Source organism: Thunnus albacares, chromosome 4 (assembly GCF_914725855.1).
Source record: "Thunnus albacares chromosome 4, fThuAlb1.1, whole genome shotgun sequence".
Classification (NCBI taxonomy): Eukaryota; Metazoa; Chordata; class Actinopteri; order Scombriformes; family Scombridae; genus Thunnus; species Thunnus albacares.
Window position 1 is genome coordinate 27,036,213 of NC_058109.1, and position 23,295 is coordinate 27,059,507.

The window sequence follows — 23,295 nt, forward strand, 5'->3', positions numbered from 1 at the left end:
TATAACTGTCTGCTACACACAGACGACCCTATCTGTTTAGGCTAGTTGGTTCCTTCCAGCTAAGTAGCAGCAGTGGAGCTGTAGAGTTGCTTAGCTGCAGCTGTGACTCCTGTAGAGTCGATGTTAACTACAGTGTGAGGTATGAATAACAAATCTCAGCTCACACCATATGCCAACATGTATGACTTGAGTGAATTTGCAAATTACTTAGAACTTCAAAATTCCCTCATTTAAAATGAATCTAGCATCAGTGATTTTAGCTGTAACTTTAACCACATTAACATTAGTTAGCTTATTGTTCTTTGCTATTATTTATAGCTAAATTAGTGTTTTTGTCAAAAGAAATTTAGAGCACTGAAATGCTTCCTACAAAAGGGGATGGACATCAGGAGATCAAAGTCAGCATAGATAGTGTATGTAAAAACAGTACCTACATGTTTAGGTGCTTTCCTTAAGCTAATATACAGTGCTGGCTAGCTAACCAGCTAATATTGTCCCTGAGTCTAAAGCCTTTTCGCTAACATTTTCTTGTTCAATATTGCTATTAAATGCAATAAAGTGTTAATAACTGTCATTCAATCCTAGTTGTATCTCTCAGATGTACGTCACTTTGGATAAAAGCATCTGCTAAATGAAACTAAATTGTAAAAAAAATTGTAAATTGTAAATAGATTTACTGATTGAGTTTGATCAACATAGAGCGGAACTAGATAAATACTGGTAACAACTTGGATTAGTGTGAAAATTAACTGTGCCCCCTCAAAAACATTTACCTCATGGCACCCCTGCCCTCAAGTCCATACCCCTAAGAGTTCATTTAAAAGTTGGAGGGCAAGAATTTCTGTTGAGTTTTGACTTTAAAAAGATAATTCTGTGAACAAATCCTGTGGTATTATTAGAAGAAACACTACAGTATTTACCCCAAATTCCTACCCCATCCCACCATTGTGGAGTAATAAAGGAATTATAATAAAGAAAAAATACTTTGAACAGGTTATGTTATACTTGTTTGACATATAATGAATGAATATGCTCTAATAAGGAAAACAGAAGCTTTTAAGAAAAACTGTGGAGTGGAGTGCAATATGGGATTACTTGTTTCACAGTAACAGGCTTGAGTAAAGAGGCCAGAGCAGTCACTGTGGATCATTACCCATCATGCTACTTATCAGGTTTAACACTTAGTATAATAACAGAGTAATAGGACAAAACAAAACCAACTATTTGCCTGAGATTTGGGGCTCAGCAATACCTTAATGTAAAAATAATTTACTTGCTTATAATCTACTTTTTACTACAATAGTATTTGGAGCAACATGTACCTAAAGTATTAAAAGTAAAAGTGCACAGACCCCTGTCAAAGTGCTTTATTATGTTGGAATGCATCGGATATTATTGCCAATATATTACAGTGTGAGCAGCCTTTTAATGTTGGAGCCAGTCAAAGTGAAACTAAATTTGTAACTTGAAGCGAAATGTTTTGTCTGTAAAATCTTGATCTTCAAGTGCAACTACAGCTGTCAAATAGGCCATATGTGGTGGGTTAAAAAGTACACCCTGTGAAATGTAGGGAAGTACCATTATACTAATGCAAGTACAAGTAAAGTAGATAAAAAATTGTGGGTGAGTAGAGTACTTAAGTGAATGTACTTTACTTTCCATCTACGTGATGCTGACCCCTCCTAGGGTCCACCATAACCACAGTACAAATAAAATCCTTAACTTATTAGTGATTGGTCTTTAAAAAGAAAAGACAGACAAATCTATTAGTTAAGAAAGTGTAACTAAGGTTTGAGAGGGTGAAAGTGAGTCTTTAGTTTTATCTTGAGATTCCAAAGTTTTCAAAGATTAAAACATTAAAATTAACATTAAAACAAAAAAAGACTTCTGGAATGTTTGATTTTTATAATACCAGACCAGTGGATCATCCTTCTCATTTTTACAGACCAGAAAATGGCCAGTATTCCCTCAGATATCCTGGTGAGCAGATATGGAGTGCCAAAGTGCACACTGCCAGAACTCACTATCTTTAGAAAAAAGTTTTTGTCTCATTTAATTCATGATGTCTAATTTTTTTTAAAAAATGTCTTTCTTTGGTTTGGTTATTTTCGGCTGAATGGTGGACTATTCTCCTCTGTGTTTCTTATTGCCATTTATTTTTCTAACTCTTGCGGTATTTAGTTCCGTATTGAGGTCTGTTGTATAAGCTCATCTTGACCTTTTCCACACATCTTTTTTATTTCTAGTATCTGGATTTTATGCTGTTATTTGTAGGTTATGCAAATAACACAAATCTAAATAAACTAAATCTAATATTTATAAATTACAAGTGAGAAAGTGATGTTGTGAGTGGGGAAAAAGATTCTCAAACGAAACCGAGGAGAGGTTATTTCCACATCAGCTCTATCTTCATAGATAGATAAATACATATATCCAACCGAGAAGTAAAATATCAAAATATCTGTTAACTGTGTCATAGCAATCAGCACAATTTGCTGTTTTAGTTAGCTAAAATCCTGCCTCCTGTTAGAATATAGAATTCTCTATTGCATTTGTCATTGTTACACATGTCATTACAGCACAGCCAACAGTCCTACTCAGAACTAACCAGTCACTCATTTTACCAGATATCACCAAGAAGTCGGATTATGTTCATCGTCAAGATTAAGAGTTTAAAAGTAAAGGTTGTTGAGAGGATTGAGGAGGTAGAATCAACAGTTGGAACACAGTTTTTTCTTCTTCGTCCCTTTGAGGAGACACTGCAGGTGTCCGGCAGGACTTCGAGGAGTCTGCCGTAAGATTTGTCACTGTAGAGGTATTAAGTGTTTACTGTTATATTTGTCCACTTCTTCTTTGAGGCCAGGAAAAAGAAATGAATTTCTGTTGGAGGAGGAATTTCTTCATCGTCATCTGTTGGAGGAGACTATAGTGCAAGTGTTCACAGTGGGACAGAAAGGTCTCCTCATGTTAACATCTGCTGGTGCTGAGATGCATCACTGTGAAGGTATTGAGGGTCCACTGTCAGTTGACATGGAGGAACCTGACAAGCAAAAGAGGTCAGCATCCGGTCAAAAAGCAGAGATGTCACCTATCGAGTCCCTGCAAGTCATGAACAGGGCAACCAGTGGCTTACACTGTTTACACTGCAATGAGAACAGGCATTGATGTTGCTGTCTATCACAAAACCCGCTGTTGCCATAATGATTGTTGGAGGTGCCATCAGTTACTTGCCAGGGATGGTCGTTTTATTGGCTTACTTGTTTGGCCACTAAGTCTCTCTCCAGACCTACTTTTAAGTGGATATCTTTTACAGTGTGTGCAAGAACAGGAACTGAGTTTGAGCTGTTTTCACCATGGCAAGAGCAATGATTTCACTTGCCGCAGGCTGAGCAGTAGTTTTCTCTGGTTTTGCCATGGCCTGAGCAGGAGCAACTGTGGCGAGATACTTGCCAACTGTAATCAGAGTGTTTAGCAGCTTACTTGTTGACTTACTGTATCAGTTATTTGCTCTTCCTCTCAGTCTTTTACTCACTGCTGTGCTTCTTCAGTTTCTCACTGAAAACAGCCATGTTGTTGTTTTGACAAACAGCAAACCTGGTAGGTCTGCCCTGGCTACTGACTGCTCTCCTACTTCTTGTTATTCAGAGAATAAATATTCATGTTCTCCTGATGAAAACATGTATCTTCTTGGTGATCCAAAAAAGAGGAAAAGGGTTTCAATTTCCAAAAAGGTATACTTTATAATTTAGCTTAAGTTGGTTTCATCAAACATTCTTCTTACAGTGACATAATATGCAGTCCTGGGTGGTTATCCAGGAATGTGATGCATTATATGACTGTCCTGTTTCAGGGATTAATATACACAGGTGGCATGGTGGTTAGCATGGGCTGATCAGGTGAACTGAAGAATCTAAACTGCCTGCAGGTATTTTGGAGTTAAAACATGCTCAATTGTTTTCATTTTGACTCAGTGTAAATCATGGATTCTATGAAAACAATATTTTACTGTGTGCAAACGGTTTGAGCCAGAGAGGGATTACCAACTGCGCAAAGTCTCCAGGTTCATGTGGCAATTATTTTATGACAATTTAATGAATTATAAATTAGTTTAACAGTAGAATTATTACCTGATCTTACATGGTGTATTTTCCTGAAAAAATCTGTGCTTAATAAAGTTACAAAATCCTAATCAGTAGGTGCCCATGGCTCATTTTTGCCCCATGGTCTCATAGGTAGGCTAATCTAGCCCTGGTTGGAACAAACAAATTACTGCAGTTTGTCCTAAAAAGAAAAAAAATCACATGCGCTTTAATGTGAATGTGGCAGAGGAAGAGGATAAGGTAGAAGACATGAAACTTCATGAGACTGAACAACACCAGAGTGTGACGAGGGGATTGGTACATTAGGAGACTGAGGTCATTGTGAATGACCAACTGCATCATGGCAATTACACCCCATGAAATATGTACAATTAGGAAATGGGGTAATATCAAATACCAATAACCTTAATTTCAAACTCACATACTTGTGATCGGGCAGAGACATGATCTGTAAATAAAGTGAATTTTATTTTATTATTATTTATGAAAGTAAAATGGAAATTATGTGAAAAAAGCATACAGGTAAATGGTAAATATAGTTTAGATGCAAATAGTAAAAGGAATCAAGGCCCCATTCTGTCTCAGTGGTTTCATCTACGGCATATCTGCCCATTCAACATTGGACACAGTGAAAAATAATAATACAACAATCCTATAACCCATGATTGTACTGTTTTTGGCAAATGAAAGCGGCACAGCAAGTCATACTGTTAGGCATTGACCACTAGAACTCCACCAGGTATGCACGGGCCCTCTGGAGACGCTTGAGGCGACTCTGCAAAGAAGCCCTTTTGTTGCCAATGTCAAAATCCTCCTTCAGTAAGAACTCCATATTCTCCTTGTCCTGAAGCACCTGCAGCATCTCTCTCTGCAGTTGGACAGCAGACTCTTGCAGCATCTGGTAACGGATCACCATTGGGATCTGGTCAGCCAGACGCTGGCTGGCAATCTGAAGGAGGAAAAAGAAAGAAAAGTTTGAAAGAGCTAGATTGAAGACAAAGACAGTTATTAAAACATGCCCTTGCGGTTATTGTTTTTGTTCATGAATCATCCCTCTAAATTAAAACTTACTTTGTAATATGATTTAAGGTGCAACATCAGCTCCTGGAGTGTTGCATGATTATCCATGCTGTACACAATACTCCTTTCTTGAAATATTGGGTATTTCGATTTCTCTCTCCTCTCCTCTTCCTCCTCCTCTCTCTTCTCACTCAAACTGCTGCTATAGGTCCTGTCCTGAGAGTAAACGATCAGCTCCATCTTGAACTGAGTTCTCAGCGTGGACTCTGCAGCGGACTCCTTTTCTTGCTTAATGGCTTCAATCTTTGCCTACAAAATAAAATTCTGGTCAGTCTGAACAAACAAACAATAATGCAAATTTGCTAAAGTGGTGATAATGACTATCAAATTGTAAAAAAAAAGGTCGATATTAAACTCATTGAAGTTGGCTACCTTGGCTGTTTTCAGAAGGTTGGGAAATCCAGTGAAGCTACTTTGGGCCAGCTGTATGAAAGCTTTCCTAACAGCATCTGGAGGAAATTGGAATAAGATACAGCAGCTTGATTTCTGACCAGATTCATGAATCAACTGTGCTAATCAGCAGTATTTATGGTAATTGGAAAAACAGGAATAACAAATAATAAAACTGAGTAAATTTGTCATTTATTCAATCATATACCTCCTGTATCTTTGAGTTTCTTGACAGCTGGTTCTTCCAGCTGTTTAATCTGCTCCTTGACCATGATCTCAAAGGTCTTGTAGTTGATGAAGCCTGGCAGTTCTCTTCCACGGTACTTTGCTTCATATTCTTCCACTTCTCTCTCAATTCTTTTATTAACTACAACACACAAATGTATATTAGAGTCTTACTACTGTGAGAATAACCCAGTGTTGGTGGACAGCTGTAGTCCAGACAAAATGAAGCACTCACAGTTTTCTCCTGAGAGGTCCAGGTGGGCGTTCCACATCCCAAACTCTCTTCTGAGTGTAGAAAAGACATTGAGCCTTTCTCCACACTTGAGTTCCTCACCTGTAGTCAGACTGAGGGCATCCTGATTGAATGCTGACACTTTCTGGAGACAACAGAAACAGTTGTTTACAGGTATTTTGTTGTTTATTCAAAATACTTTAGGATAAACTAATTCATGGTGAGAATTTGTCTGTGTAGCCAAGTAAATGTTCGGTAGAGTGAGGGAACTCACATCAATGAGGAAGGCGAGTCTCTCGCCTGCGTCAGATGGAGGTCCAGTGCCATATTTCTCCAGCTCTGCCTGAGTCTGTATTAGTTTCTCCTCTATCTGCTCTTCCAGTCGAGGCAGAGATCTCTGCAAATCATACAGAGGTCAAAACTTTTAACACCTCAAGGTGACCAATCATAATTTAGACAGTAGATTGCTAAGATCAAGAAGAATTCACCTCAATATGTTGCACCAGCTCAAGGGTGAGTTTCTCAGCCAGTCTAGGAACAGTGGCAAGACCGTCCTTGTAAAGAGTGCTACAGCAAAAATTAAAAGCTACTGAGAACATGCTCCACAAACTACCAAAAACTTTACCACATAAATATTTCTATAAATACCAAAAAAGAATGAACTTACTGGAAATACACATGATCTTTGAAGAAGGCTTTCTCTCTTTCTATTGCTTCAGTAAGAGACACCTTCTCTGTGATCTCCTTCTGACCCCTGCACCTGACGATCATGTAGCCCTTCTTCAGGTTGATGACCTCATTATGGACAATGTCAACCACTGTCTCTTCTGTGCCTTTGTCCACTAGATCAGGTTTGGTTAAGATACCTGAGAGAGAAAGAGTACACTTCCTAAGAGTTGAATAACTTATGTAAGAGCCAAGTGGCCAAAATCAGTTCCATTTACCCAAAGTCCTCTCTCCATCAGGATCCACTCGCTGTGCCATGTTCAAAGCCTCTGTGGTTGCTATGTCCACGTTGCATGGAACAACCACCAAGCTGATGGTCTCTTGTTTTGTGATGAACTTCTGGATCAGTCTCTTGATCTGAAAGTATCAATTCAGGTTGTGTCAAGTTATAAGTTGCACATCTGTCAAATCACATTCATGATTGAGTCTGTTCTGTTCACATAATGAGTGAATATTACAGGACTTAAAGTCTATAGCAATGCTAACAGTCTAGTGTAAAGGTCTATATGATAAGTAATTCATGAGATTTTGTGTCAAGGCGGGAACAGAGGGGCCTGGGTTTGAGATACCTGTTTCTTAGATTTCTGCTGGTAACCCCAGAAAATGGACGTTAATGGAATTCTGGTTGTGGTGCTCTCAGCACTGAAACATTATAATTTAAAAAATAAACAGCAAAGTGTCTTTCCACAAAAAGTGTGGGGGGTCCGTTTCACAAAGCAGGTTCAACAAACTCTGAGTCTAATCCTGAACTCTGAGTTGATCTACTCTGAGATAGGAAACGCTGAGTTTCTGGTTCCAGAACAACTGATTTGAGTCAGTTTATTCAACTCGGAGTAGTTTCACCTGGAGTTAAGCGCGTGCACCACAAGTATAAAAAGCCAGCATCAATGGAGCCCCGATTCAACGAGTCACCATGGCAACGGGGAAGAGGAGGGCTGCGTTTTTCACCCCACTAGAACTAGAAATCTTAATACGATAATATGGCGAGTTTGAACATGTTTTCAAAAAGAAGTGCAACACGTGCAGCTGCAAAGAACATCGCTGCTCGGGTCAATGCGTAAGTTTAAATGTAGTCCTTTGCAATCACAATAATATTACAGAGGAAAACTGCTTGAATGGTAGCCTATTAATTTATTTCATTTAGGTCCAATCCCGCGAGGGAGAAGCGCACTTGGCAGCAGTTTAGGATGAAATATAAAAACATTGTTCAAACAGGTGAGACCTCGGCATAATCTCATGGGGGTACCTCTTTTGATCATGTTTTACATTGTAAAGTAAATATTAAGTGGCTGTTTGACCGTGCAGTTGTTTTATCCTCAACATAATGCTTCTCATCTACATCATGTTCCGTTAAATAATTAATCCTATTTAAACTAACACAGACTTCTACTCAGCCAACAGAAAGAAGGCAGATGCCCGTAAAACGGGTGGCCCAGCATCGCCACCTCTAACGGAGGCAGAGGAGCTGGCCCTAAGCCAAAATTTAGGAAGGCCAGTGGCTGGCCCCGACACTGTACAAAAAACTTCCGTTTGCAAAGAAACGCAGCGCAACACACAATATCTGTTGGGATGTGAGAGCATGACTACGATTGGTAATGTTGCAAATGTAAAGACGGCTTAGGTTGTGTATGTAGATGATGGACTGTGACGTGAAACGGTATCTCTCAAAAAGATAATTGTCTGGAAATGCTAGAACATCTATGCGTGGTCTGATAACCATCTCTCGACGAATATTTAATTCTCTGCGCAGTAATGCTGCACCGTCATCCACGGGATCGTTATCAAAAGGACATGCCATGTTAGTGAAAAAGTCGCCACCTACTGTGCCTAATGGACTTCTAATATACTGACTCTGATTTTTAAAAAAAATTTTTTTAATGATTTTTTTAAATGACAGACGGCAGAACTAGGCTACGCCAAAACTCGCCTGCTGACTGAATGAATGAGGAAATCAAATGGAGTGTGTGGCTGAGGGCGGAGACTGAGAGAAACTCGAGGTTCATTGAGAAAAACCTGGTCCCAACCAGGTTAGGTTCATAGAGTCTGTTACTACGGTAACTGACCAAGAGCTTAAGTTACCTCTCTCTCTGAAACAGGCTAGAGTTACCCCTCTTTCTCTGGTTTGAGTTACCTCCCTTTTTGAAACGGAAAACTCAGAGTTTCCCTCATTTCAGGGTTAACAGACTCTGAGTTTTCACTAAACCTGCTTTGTGAAATGGACCCCTGGTTAGTCTGGATAATCCACAGACCTCACTGCCTACACTTTTCATTGGAACAACTTTCTCCCAAAGAAATGATCCCTTCTGTTGATGTGTTTTGGGTATCATCTAGAGTAAAAGGGACAATATACAAGCACACCTGATCTCCAATGTTCTCTGGTTGTCCCTTCACAGCCACTCTGGCGATGCCAGGCAGGTCAATGAGTGTCAGGTCTGGAACATCAGGAGAGGCGATCTCCAGACTGATGAGGTCTTCACTGATCCCCACCCCGACCCCGGCCATTTCATCCTGAGCTGGTGAGGGGATATGATGAATGATGGTCACAAAGGATGGAAGTGCTGAACTTTAATAAAATCTGCTCCATCAATACTTTTGTTTGTGACATTTAAGAATGTGGTATACCGTACCTTCACGAATCTTCTTCTCCACATCTGCAGGGTCTTCTATCTCTTTCTCAGAGTCCTGGTAACTTATCTTTCCACACCACTCCTCTCCCTCTTTCTTTCTTTTCATCTTCAGTTCAAGAGGACATCTTGTCACAATGCCTGAATTAAGGATAAGTCAATAATGAGAGAGAAGAAAAACTCAAAGTGAAATCCATTGTACTTGGTGAAATTATGAAAAGCAGCAGGATACCTCAGATAACACAGAAATCATCTTGATAAAAGTGTGATCAGTATTACATCTTCACATTATACTCCAGGCACCATAAATATGGTAGAGAGGCTTAACACCAATGTCAGTATCTTCTTAGCAAAACCCATAACCCAAATATAAACAGGAACATATCTGTGGTGCAGCTCTAAATCTTCACTTGCTAACTGACTGAGATATCATATAGGGCCAGATTTTTGAACGAAGCCAGCAGTAGTGCTAATACGCTTTTTCTCTATCAATGCCAGCAGGTTGACATTTTTGGTTCAGAGTGAAACAACTAATGCATAGATTATGAAATTTTGTTCATTCATGTTCCACACAGGATGAATTGTAATAACCTTGGTGATCCTCAGAATTTTCCTCTCGTGCCATAATCTGATCACTATTTCAATGAACAAAAACCTGCATTCCCATCAGCCCCAGCTGTTAAGGTGCTAACATGCTAAACTAAAATGGTGACCTTCTTTTGTATTTATATTTACATGCAATGCTGTGTCATTGCTGGGCACATGGATTATCGACATTGACGCAACTATTGGGCAGGTGCATGGAAGTTAGAAAGTAGACAGTGTGAACCTATATCTCAATCTCGCTTATTTCATTATACACACATTACTCACATGACATTCCCATTTGTACGATCCATCATGTCTAGACTCGGGGAGGTAGTTGGATGCAGTCAGGAGGAGGCTATGACAACAGGCTCTTACCCTGGCTTTGAATAGGGCCATTAGGAATGGGTATTTTATTCATGGTCAAATAATATACTGTACAACCCAGTTCGTTTCAAGGATACTGAACCCTGGCCTCCAGCACCACCGTAAGGAATCTGGGAGTTATCTTTGATCAGGATATGTCCTTTAACTCCCACATAAATCAAATCTCAAGGACTGCCTTTTTTCACTTACGTAATATCACAAAAATCAGACACATCCTTTCCCAAAAAGATGCAGAAAAACTAGTTCACGCATTTGTTACTTCTAGGCTGGATTATTGCAATTCCTTATTATCAGGCTGCCCTAACAAGTCTCTAAAGACTCTCCAGCTGGTCCAGAATGCAGCTGCACATGTATTGACTAAAACTAGAAAAAGAGACCACATTTCTCCCATTTTAGCTTCACTGCATTGGCTTCCTGTAAAATCTAGAATAGAATTTAAAATCCTTCTCCTAACTTACAAAGCCCTTAATGGTCAGGCACCATCATATCTTGAAGAGCTCATAATACCGTATTATCCCACTAGAACACTGCGCTCCCAGTATGCAGGCTTACTGGTGGTCCCTACAGTCTTTAAAAGTAGAATGGGAGGCAGAGCCTTCAGCTATCAGGCTCCTCTTCTATGGAACCATCTACCGGATTCAGTCCGGGGTGCAGACACCCTCTCTATGTTTAAGAGTAGGCTTAAAACTTTCCTTTTTGATAAAGCTTATAGTTAGGGCTGACCAGGCTCGCCTTGGATCAGCCCTTAGTTATGCTGCTATAGGCCTAGACTGCTGGGGGACTTCCCATGATGCACTGAGCTCCTCTCTCCTCCTCTCCATCTGTATGCATTCATGTAACATCAATGCATGTCACTAACTTTGCTTCTTCCCCGGAGTTTTTTGTGCTTTCTCATCTCACAGGAAAACCTGACCCCCGGGCCGAACCTTTGCGGTCCTTCACAGTCCTGATGGCATCCTTCCCTGGCTGTTGCTGCTTGTGCTTGTTGTTGTTGTTGTTGTTGTTGTTGTTGTTGTTGTGATTGTTTTTCTTCTGTCCCCCCTCCCCCTTTCCCTCTCTCTTTCTCTCTCTCAACCCAACCGGTCAAAGCAGATGGCCGCCCACCAAGAGCCGGGGTCTGCTTGAGGTTTCTACCCGTTAAAGGGGAGTTTTTCCTTACCGCTGTCGCCAAGTGCTTGCTCATGGGGGAATTGTTGGGTCTCTGTATATTAAAGAGTACGGTCTTGACCTGCTCTATGTGAAAAGTGCCTTGAGATGACTTCTGTTGTGATATGGCGCTATATAAATAAAGATTGATTGATTGATTGATTGATTAATTGAACACGTCTTCTTTAACCACTTAAGTAAATAATAAAAGAAGTTAACAGGTAGTAATAATTGATAGTTTATTGTTACTGAGTTACTGTAATTGTTGCCTCATTGTACAGATAACCCATACAAACAGGAGATATATATATCATATTTACTGAGAGTCTCATTAGTATTCTAGTCCAGATTTGTCAAGTCAAAGTATAGTGTTTTTTTATCTAGACCTGGTCTAATGTGGTCTGGATGAAGAAATATCAGTGAAATCTCCATTTTTTCAGTTTTCTTAAGCAAAATAAAGGTTTCACAATTCTGAAAGTAGGGTTAAACAGGCTTTTGCTATGATGTCTAACACTTTTTCATCAGTGTAAGTGGTAAAAAATGGAGAATCAGCCGCTAAATATCATTATTTAGGTTTCCCTTTGTTCTCTCAGGCAATTGCCTGCCTTCAACTGTGTTAGTGATCAAACCAACAGCCGATCAAAGGTCATGGTCAGTATTCAAGGTGACCAAGTCTCAAAGTCAACTTGATGAGCAAGCGTGTTGAGCAATTGCGGGTGGGAGGGTTGAGCTCACACTTGTCTTAGCTCCACGCTCGCGGAACCACATTTGTGCATGTGGAGCAGAAATGCCCCCTCGTGAGGATGGTTTTCCGCTCCTGGATACTGTTCTATGCGCTCATGTCATTTGCCTGGTTTTTATGTACGTGGACTTTGAGACTAATTAAATGCCATAGTATCTCTATTGACACTGGAGCGGTGCTCACAGTACTGACATCGATATCCCAGCTCCCAGTGAACTTCATAAATCCATGATTAGTTTTTGCCTCGAATTCCTGCTGGCTGGTAACATTTGTTGTAGCCTACAAGTTGGTATGGTGATTTCGTCAATGGGCATCAGTTGTAAAATAGGTTGTGCATATCCCTATGACTTTTTTCACAGGAGACATTTTGAGTTGTGTTTTTCCTGCTTAGCAGGAAAAGCAAGTTGCAAAGTGCAATGCAACGTGTCCAAGGAGGCCACCAGTGAAATATATCATGCATCATGCACTATACCAGGGCCTTGGATTCTTGAAAAAGTAAATGGTATTCAGTCATTCATTAATGTTATTAATTGCACCTGTGCATTCCCTGCTTTATATTGTCAAAACATCTGCTGTGAAAAAATCTCTATTGACAATGGAGTGGTGCCCACAGTACTGAAAACAATATCCTAGCTCCAGTTACAGTGAACTTCATAAGGCCATGATTATTTTTTGCCTGGCATTCTGGCTGGCTGGAAAAATTTGTTGTTGCCTACAAGTTGGTATAGTGACTTTGTCAATGGGCAGCTGCTGTAAAACTGACCATGCAGGTTTTGAGATTTCCATATCCCTATAGGCCTTTTCCACAGAAAACATTTTGACTTGCAAATGGCAAAATAATGTGTCCAAGCATGCCACCAGTGAATTATATCATGCATCATGCACTATACCAGGGCCTTAGATTTAAAAAAATAAAAAATAAATGGTATTCAGCCATTCATTAATGTTATTAATTGCAAGTGTGCTTTAACAGCTTTAAAATGTCAAAATGTCTGCTGTGAGAAATGTCTATTTACAATGATGCTCACAGTACTGAAAACAATATCCCAGCTCCAGTTACAGTGAATTTCGTGAGACCATGATTAATTGACCATGACCATTGATTGTTGTAACCTACAAGTTTGTACAAGTTTGTAATGTCTATTGTATTCAGGCAGCACAGGGCCTTTCTAAGTGGAGTTTGCATTTTCTCCCTGTGCCTGTGTGGATTCTCTCCTAGCCACCAAGAAGTGCGCTGAGCTTTGAAGCCAATTTGACATAGTGGTCAAACCATGATCAGCTACAGCTCCTCCACGATCCTCTAGAGTCTAGAGGATAAGTGGTAAAGAAAATGGATGGGTGGATTATTAATTGCACCTGTGCTTTCCCTGCTTTGACATGTCAAAATGTCTGCTGTGAAAAATGTCTATTGACAGTGGAGTGGTGCTCACAGTACCCAGTATGTGAACACTGAATAGCATTTAGCAGGCCCTTTTCTCAGTCAGTGAATTGAAGGAGACAAACAGAACTAAAAGGAGAATAGGTTTAGATTAGCCAAGTAGCCCAAATACAAATCCAAATTAATGCTAATGTTACTGCAGGTCTGATGGTGTAAACAACTGTGTGCTAACAGCCAAAACAACTTTTCAAGGCTTCAGAGTGGTGTGTTTTTTCAGCTTCTTGTGGTTCTTCTGCCAAAAGTAAATCAGTGCAGCTTTAACAGCAATCAGATACTGATTGTACTTTTCTAAATGTTCTTTTTTTTCCTTGCTAGATTTGACCTATGAAACGTATCCCTTCTTTTTTGTAAGCAAAACTCAAGAGTCAGAGAGAGTCAACTGCTTTGAAATGCTTCAGGCATGTGCTGCATTTGGCTGTACAAACAGACAAAACATTCAAAACAGTTATTGCAGGATCACTTTTCACAAGTAAGTGGCAATTTTATTTTATTTTTTTATTTAACTGTTATGTAAGTTAATGAATGTGAAATATCACTTCAAACTATTCTGAAAATGACCTGACACCATTGTGATGATGGCTACCTAACAGAAACATGATATTACTGAATAATTATCAACACTATGTGACCAGGGGGTAAATGTGATATTTACTTAATAATAAACTTATGACCTCATTATTTGTATAATTTACTTTATAGAAGATTATCAACTGGAATGTGTTTGTGTTCATAAGATTATACATGCTAGCTCTAGTAAACCAGATTTATGCAGCTAGCTTAATGCATGGCTACACCATTCAGCTACATGCCAGAAGTAATTTTGAGATGGCCTTGTTTTTGCCAAAGGTTCCCAAAAGATCCTGGACTAAGTAAAGCTTGGGCCATAGCTGTCAGATGAAAGGATTTTGAGCCTAATGACACTACAGCTTTTTGTAGCTGTCATTTCAGGGCAGATAATTTTGACAGAACTGGGCAAATTGTGCATGTGAAGGAATATGTGAGCCCTTCAGTTTTTGCACCCTCTCCAGACCATCTCAGCAAGGCTAGTGTACTTTGAAGTCATGAGATTATAGTGTTTTTTGTGGTAAACTGTTAATATAGTATAAACTAATTAGAATGATGAGCATACAAATGATCTCTTACTAACATAAGTGGAATTACCACTAAAGTAAACATCCCTTTTAAATTTTTCTAATATTGATTTCTTACTTAATTTGAAGGCACCCAATAAAGCCAGGTCAACTAGGACATCAGCACAAGGTGAGGCAAGTGATGATCTTGTACCTGTGTCTGAATCTCCTGAACTGCTGAACTCATCAATCTCGGTAAGTGCAACAAAGCAGGTCTTACACAACACTTTTACAACATAATTGAAGTTGTGTTGTACAGCATTTTCCCAACAAGTGTTATATTTTATAGGACCATCATTATGCCATTGACCCTGACCAAGTCAAATGTAAGATATATAAATATAAGATAGCTGAGGCTTAAGCAAGAGTTGAGGAGCTGAAGGGGATTAGGGTTGCTACTACATGCTGAGAAATTCTTTTCTCCCTGAGATAACTTCTGTTGTGATTTGGTGCTATATAAATGAAACTGACTTGACTTGAATGTATGCAAAATCATACACAGAGCAATATGCTTGAATGTGTTTGTCTGAGCTCTGTCTTTAGTTTCTTCCATCATTGACATTAATTTGATAAAACACTGGCAATTTGTTGTTTTTTTATAACTTAGATCCTATAGTTATTTTTATATTGTATATTTTGGTAAAATGTCAGTATAGGCAAAGATACTTTATAGAAAATGTTGTGCTAATAAAACAGAAATATTATCTCAACAAGCACAGGCTTACCTAATGCAACTTTTCATCTGATTTCAGCATTCTAATTGTATTATATGACATTTTTCACAGCATATGAGTCATTACATAAACATGTTGGGTTCAGGTTCAAATGCTTTGGCAAAATCAAAACTGTACTCATTCAGAAATGTATTGAATGTGTTTGAGCTCTGTCTTGTTTCTTCCATCTTTGACATTAATTTGATAAAACACTGGGCCTTTTTTTTCTTTTTACTTAGATCCTGTAGTTGTTTTTATATTGTTTACTTTGGTCAAACTGTTTGGTTCATGTTAAAGATGTAATTCTTTGGTTCTGAAAGTTATAAGAGTAGTGTTAAAAATTAAAGTCTACAAACTTTCATTATCTGCCTGAGCATTCATTCTGAAAAAATATAAGCTATTGCCTACATTACCACAACTATACAGAATAGCCAATAAACTCATCTCCTAGCTGTTTGTAGTTTTGTCATTTTGTAGTGGTGTTACAAAAGATACTGACAATGCCTTTATACCTGTTGCAATGGCCTTTGTTCAACCATGTTATCTCTCTCTCCCTGTGTGTATATGGGGAACAATTAATAGTGGCCTATGAACCTATTTAATAAGTTGATAGACCACTATTAATTATTCTCTTATTAATAATAGGGGAAAGTTTATGTATGTGTGTGTACTCTGTCACACCCACACATACATGGAGGACCAATTTGAGTTTTAGACCTGTGTGTTAGTGTGTTGGTTGTGCTAATTCTTGTCTCATTTGTGGTCTGATAAACTGTAAATTAATCAAATTCATTGCCCCATATCGCTATTTTCCAAGCTAAACATGATACAGCCTCTATGCTTGACTCAAATTGTTAACTCATAGTCCTTCAGAATTAACGTTTCCAATTACTCAACACCAGACACCCACTGAACATACAGTTAGGAAATGACAGGCTAGTGGCACAAGCATGGACGCCAGAGGGGTGTACTACGAAGCAAGTTCAACATACCCAGGTTTTCTTTGTGCGAGCTGGATCACAAACTCTAAACTCGCAATCAGAGATAAGTGGTATCACGACGGTGGTTATCAACTTTCTTTGTTAATCCAGGCTTTCTGCTTCAGGCTCTGTGCACTCTCCCATAAAAAGGGGTGTTCGGCGCATCATTTGACTGTTGTTATCACAGCAAAAGCAACACTGTTGCTGCAAGTAAGGGGAGAGAGGAATGCTGACAAAAAATTGCTGATCATGTAAATTCATAAGATAATATATTTATTTTACCACTCAATGCACTCTCAATGATTCCCACATTCAGAGCTCTTAAACTTTAAACTTCATGCAGCAGATTTAAACATTATACTCAAGAAATGCATTTAAGTCTGATTCTGTCCCATAATGAAGGATAAGTGGAAATCACTTTAGTTTTTGGCCAAATCAAAGTGAAATTAATTTTATAGATTGAATATTATCTGTGACAAATACCAATAGACTAATCGATTTTTTTTTGTTCAAAGTATTTTTTTCATTAGTTTTTAGTTTTTATTAAGTTTTTTTTTTTTTTTTTTACAATTTTAAATACAGATATATATTAACAAAATCCCATCCAGCAAGTAACCCTAACTGATTGCACTATTAGAAATTTACAATATGACATATCAAAACAATAGTAAGTATGATAAAAGACCAACCAATTCAGTAGCTGCAGTACCAGCAGTGTTAAACGGACTTGGCAGCAAATCAAGTGGTCAGTGACAGGGCGATGCTTTTTTTATGGCTGATTTAAGCTGAAGCTCAGAACATAACCTGCTCCAGACCAGGTTAAGTTTGCAGCATAAGTTACCATGGTGATCTAGCCAGGTTAAAAGAGAGCCACCTTCATGATATTGGAAACCCTGGGCTTAGGCTCAACATACCTCACTAACCCACTAATCTCACTTCGTAGTACACCCCTCTGGCCAATCCTAGCACTTAAATGCTACACAGGGTGTGTCTTGCCAAAGCAATGGGATCCATAATAACGCCCATCTGCTGGATTGTAGCTTTGCAGTGCAAACTCATAGCTTAATCGAAGAGAGCCTGATCGACTGGTTGAGCCCACTGGTTCTGTAATACTGTTCATTCACCAATCAGAAGCTTTAACCGCCCCCTGACTTTTGATGGATGAAACTGACACATATTTATTTTGCTGTAGCAAGTTACACTATGGATAACTAAAAGTAAGCTATATGTAAATAAATAAAATTATAACTAGATAAATAAATGTGTGTATAAATGAATAAGTAAATTAATTAATAAACAAATTAATAAATATAAAAATGTGTAAATATATATACGGGCAGTCCACGCCTTTTTGAAGAGTTTACCAACTTTTATGTAAATAGTGTCACGGCTCTTGTCAATCGGATGTATTTGTCTGATTGACCTAGGGAGTTGAACTACCAGAGGGCAGCATTGCAGATGTTCAGGACAGCTACAAATACCTTGGGATCCCGCAGGCAAATGGGAACCATGAGGAGGCCGCAAGGAAGTCAGCTACAGCCAAATACCTACACAGAGTAAGGCAGGTCCTGAAAAGTGGGCTGAATGGGAAGAACAAGATACGAGCCATCAACACATACGCCCTGCCAGTCATTAGATACCCCGCTGGTATAATTAGCTGGCCAAAGGAGAACATAGAGGCCACTGATATCAAGACAAGGAAGCTCCTCACAATGCATGAAGGGTTTCATCCCAAGTCCAGCACCCTGAGACTGTACACTAAGCGGAACGAGGGAGGCCGAGGACTGGTGAGCATCAGAGCCACTGTCCAGGATGAAACAACCAAGATCCAGGATTACATCAGGAAGACGAACTGCTAAGTGAATGTCTCAGGAAGCAGAAACCCGATGATGCAGAGGAGGAGGAGGAACCATCATGGAGGGACAAGTCCCTACATGGCATGTACCAACAACAGATAGAGGAAGTGGCTGATATCAAGAAATCCTACCAGTGGCTGGAAAAGGCTGGACTGAAGGACAGCACAGAAGTACTAATCATGGCAGCACATGAACAATCACTTAGTACAAGATCAATAGAGGCGGGGATCTACCACACCAGACAGAACCCCAGGTGCAGGCTGTGCAAAGGTGCTCCTGAGACAATTCAGCACATAATAGCAGTGTGTAAGATGCAGGCAGGAACAGTGTACATGGAACACCATAACAAAGTGGCTGGTATAGTGTACAGGAACATCTGCACTAAGTACGGGCTGGAAGTCCCAAGGTCAGAGAGGAAGACACCTCCTAAGGTGGTTGAGAATGACCAAGCCAAGATCCTGTGGGACTTCCAGATCCAGACTGACAAGTTGGTGATGGCTAACCAACCGGACATCATGTTGATCGACAAACAACAGAAGAAGGCAATGGTGATAGATGTAGCAATCCTAAGCAACAGCAACATCAGGAAGAAGGAAATGAGAAGCTCGAAAAATACCAAGGGCTGAAAGAGAAGCCAGAAAAGATGTGGGGAGTAAAGGCAACAGTGGTGCCAGTGGTAATCGGAGCACTGGGGGCTGTGTCCCACAAACTGGGAGAATGGCTCCAGCAGATTCCAGGTACAACATCTGAGGTCTCTGTTCAGAAGAGCACTAGGAACAGCTAAGATACTGCGTAGAACCCTCAAACTCCCAGGCCCCAAGCTTGAGGAAGACACACCACCATCACCACCCCCCATTGGGAGGGGGGTGAGAGAGGGATTTTATATATATACATATATATATATATATATATATATATATATATATATACACACACATATATATACATATATATATATATATATATATATACATATATACACATACTTTTGGATTTTGGATTTATTTATTTATGGTGACAATTAGCATTAAATTACATAATTATTTATTTATTCATTTATTTAAGCATTTAATTATATAATTATTTATGTAATTATATATTTAGTTTCTGCCACCATAAGCGGCGACAAACAGCAGCTGCCAGTGAGGTATCTACGTTTCTATATCTATTGATGTGGCACTTAGGCTATATCTTACCACTTCCTCTTGGCAGAGCCACACCTGACAGCGCCTCCAGCACAGAGCTCTTCCCTGAGCTTTGGTCTCCAATCACGGCGATAGCAGGCAGCGCCAAGTCCTTCTCTACACCCAGAGAGCGAAGAGAGTCAATGAGATCAATGCAGGGACGCACCTTCTCCTCATACTGTTGGTTCAGAGAGTTCATGATGATTATTTGTTGTTTCCTGTAAACAAATGATGTTTTAAAAATGAACAACACTGCTGGATGAAAGTCCTCACTGAGCTCTGTCCCTGACAAGCTGCGAGCTTCAGTGTCTAAACTGTGAGCCAGGTGCGGCTATTGTCAGTGACGGAAGGGTCAAACCGGGTGAAAGAAATGGAAACTTAAGTTAGGTTTCGTTTCATGATTCTTTCTATTGACGAAGCTTAACCCGAAGGCGTCTCCAAGGAGAAAACCATTCATTGAACACTCGGCTTTAAAAAAAAAAGTTTTATAGGAAAACGATTTTTCTAGGCCTACAGCTGCTCCGGCTATGTGCAAAAGTCTGTATGCAGTGCACCTATTTTCTGTGCTTTCTATACAACTAAATAAAAAATGCATATTTGTTCAAAAATGTCTTTTTAAATAAAGAACATTTTCTCATTTTCATTTTCTTTGTTTTTACAGCTTGCTTTTACGGGGGGGGGGGGGGGGGGGGGGGGGGGGGGGGCTCTTGGTAAAGATGGGGGGCTCTTGGTAAAGATGTAGAAAATTTCACACATCAAACTTACTCATGACTGCCAAGTGATGAAAAGTAAAAGCGTTGTACTTTAGCTCCCTCCTGTGGTTTTATTTATTTATAATTCCCCTTTGGATGCTTTTTTTCCTAGTTGAGTAGAAACGTCAGCCCCCACACAAACCAAATCATAGGATATTACCACAAAATGCATGCAACAAAAATAGTACTAGAGTCAGTATAGACTGAACACACATATTTCTTCTTGTTGATTTAAAACCTATAGTTGACAAACTAAAAAAAACAACCCCTCACCACTGTTCAACCAAGAGCACCATGTAACTATCTTTACCTCAAGCAGATGTGTATGCCCCAGCATACACATCTCATAATATAATGTATAAACAAAAGGCACTTTTCTGTATGTTTTCATTCATATAACTGTCTGCTACACACAGACCACCCTATCTGTTTAGGCTAGTTGGTTCCTTCCAGCTAAATAGCAGCAGTGGAGCTGTAGAGTTGCTCAGCTGCAGCTGTGACTCCTGTAGAGTCGATGTTAACTACAGTGTGAGGTATGAATAACCAATCTCAGTTCACGCCATATGCCAACATGTATGACTTGAGTGAATTTGCAAATTACTTAGAACTTAGAAAATTCCCTCATTTAAAGTGAATCTAGCATCAGTGATTTTAGCTGTAACGTTAATCACATTAACATTAGTTGGCTTATTGTTCTTTGCTATTATTAGTAGCTAAATTAGTGTTTTTGTCAAAACATTTAGAGCACTGAAACGCTTCCTACAAAACGGGATGGACATGAGGAGATCAAAGTCAGCATAGATAGTGTATGTAAAAACAGTTGCTACATGTTTAGGTGCTTTCCTTAGGCTAATATACAGTGCTGGCTAGCTAACCAGCTAACATTGTCCCTGAGCTTAAAGCCTTTTCGCTAACATTTTCTTGTTCAGTATTGCTATTAATTGCGACCCCCGTGTTCCCTCCTACCTTCCCACCATCAGCTGTCTAATCGACAAATACCATACATCCATCGTTCACCCTCATCCCCTCAACCCTCCAGCCTATGTTCCTCAACTCTCACACCTCACTCCTTTCCTCCCCCAATCTAAAAAGTTATTAGTGATTGGTCTTTAAAAAGAAAAGACAGACAAATCTATTAGTTAATAAAGTGTAACTAAGGTTTGAGAGGGTGAAAGTGAGTCTTTAGTTTTATCTTGAGATTGCAAAGTTTTCAAAGATTAAAACATTAAAATTAACATTAAAACAAAAAAAGACTTCTGGAATGTTTGATTTTTATCATACCAGACCAGTGGATCATCCTTCTCATTTTTACAGACCAAAAAATGGCCAGTATTCCCTCAGATATCCTGGTGTGCCGATATGGAGTGCCAAGGTGCATATTTAGAAAAACGTTGTTGTCTCATTTAATTCATGATGTCTAATTTTTTTTTTTTTTAATTCTTTGTTTTTCTTTGGTTTGGTTATTTTCGGCTGAATGGTGGACTATTCTCCTCTGTGTTTCTTGTTGCCATTTATTTTTCTAACTCTTGCAGTATTTAGTTCCATATTGAGGTCTGTTGTATAAGCCCATCTTGACCTTTTCTACACATCTTATTTATTTCTAGCATCTGGATTTTATGCTGTTATTTGTAGGTTATGCAAATAACACAGATCTAAATAAACTAAATCTAATATTTATAAATTACAAGTGAGAAAGTGAAAGTGAGGAAAAAGATTCTCAAATGAAACCAAGGAGAAGTTATTTCCACATCAGCTCTATCTTCATAGATAGATAAATACATATATCAAATCGAGAAGTAAAATATCAAAATATCTGTTAACTGCGTCATAGCAATTAGCACAAATTATTACATGTCATTACAGAAATTTTTAATTGATTTTAATTATCTTTTACAGTGTGTGCAAGAAAAGGAACTGAGTTTGAGCTGTTTTCACCTTGGCAAGAGCAGTAATGTCACTTGCTGCAGGGTGAGCAGTAGTTTTCTCTGGTTTTGCCATGGCCTGAACAGGAGCCACTGTGGCAAGATACTTGCTAACTGTGATTAGACTGGTTAGCAGCTTACTTGTTGACTTACTGTATCAGTTGTTTGCTCTTCCTCTCAGTCTTTTACTCACTGCTGTGCTTCTTCAGTTTCTCACTAAAAACAGCCGTGTTGTTTTGACAAACAGCTAATGTCAGTGACCCTGGTAGGACTGCCCTGGCTACCGACTGCTCTCATCCTCTCCTACTTATGTTTATTCAGAGAATAAATACTCATGTTCTCTTGATGAAAACGTGTATTTACTTGGTGATCCAAAAAAAAGAAAAAAGGGTGTCACTTTCCAAAAAGGTATACTTTATAGTTTCCCTTATGCTTCATCAAACATATCTCTAACAGTGACATAATATGCAGTCCTGGGTGATCTAGGACTGTGATGCATTATATGACCGTCCTGTTTAAGGGCTTAATATACACAGTTGGCATGGTGGTTAGCATGGGTTCCCTGTGTTCCCAGGCCGATCAGGTGAACTGAAGAATCTAAACTGCCTGCAGGTATTTTGGAGTTAAAACATGCTCAATTGTTTTCATTTTGACTCAGTGTAAATCATGGATTCAATGAAAACAATATTTTACTGTGTGCAAATGGTTTGAGCCAGAGAGGGATTACCAACTGCACAAAGGCTCCAGGTTCACATGTCATATTACCTGATCTTACATGGTTTATTTTCCTGAATAAATCTGTGCTTAATAAAGTTACAAAATCCTAATCAATATGTGCACATGGCTCATTTTTGCCCCATGGTCTCATAGGTAGGTTAATCTAGCCCTGGTTGGAACAAACAAATTATTGCAGTTTGTCCTTAAAAGAAAAAAATCAACTGTGATTTAATGTGAATGTGGCAGAGGGAGAGGATAAGGTAGGAGACATGAAACTTCATGAAACTGACCAACACCAGAGTGTGACAAGGGGATTGATATTATAGGAGACTGAGGTCATTGTGAATGGGAATTACACCCAATGAA

General features: G+C 39.1%; 1 protein-coding gene across 1 annotated transcript; it reads right to left on the reverse strand.

The window, feature by feature from the left end:
* Nucleotides 1-3,714: 3,714 nt before the first annotated feature.
* LOC122980747 (interferon-induced GTP-binding protein Mx-like) lies at nucleotides 3,715-20,133 on the reverse strand. The gene is made up of 12 exons (XM_044349057.1): nucleotides 19,551-20,133; nucleotides 9,381-9,518; nucleotides 9,112-9,266; nucleotides 6,972-7,110; nucleotides 6,695-6,893; nucleotides 6,516-6,594; nucleotides 6,302-6,424; nucleotides 6,031-6,172; nucleotides 5,779-5,937; nucleotides 5,553-5,629; nucleotides 5,172-5,429; nucleotides 3,715-5,049 (listed from the first exon to the last, which is right to left on the reverse strand). Exons 1-12 carry the CDS (start codon nucleotides 19,735-19,737, stop codon nucleotides 4,825-4,827), a joined length of 1,881 nt encoding a protein of 626 aa, XP_044204992.1. The 5' UTR covers nucleotides 19,738-20,133; the 3' UTR covers nucleotides 3,715-4,824.
* Nucleotides 20,134-23,295: the final 3,162 nt, after the last annotated feature.

What these genes read in the sequence shown, in the direction of transcription:
- LOC122980747 (XM_044349057.1), bottom strand. Translation starts at nt 19,737, where the DNA reads ATGAACTCTCTGAACCAACAGTATGAGGAGAAGGTGCGTCCCTGCATT. An exon ending in TGATGGAGAGAGGACTTTGG is followed by an intron (nt 6,894 to 6,971) that starts GTAAATGGAACT and finishes TTTCTCTCTCAG; the next exon opens with GTATCTTAACCAAACCTGAT. An exon ending in GGACCTCTCAGGAGAAAACT is followed by an intron (nt 5,938 to 6,030) that starts GTGAGTGCTTCA and finishes TGTGTGTTGTAG; the next exon opens with TTAATAAAAGAATTGAGAGA.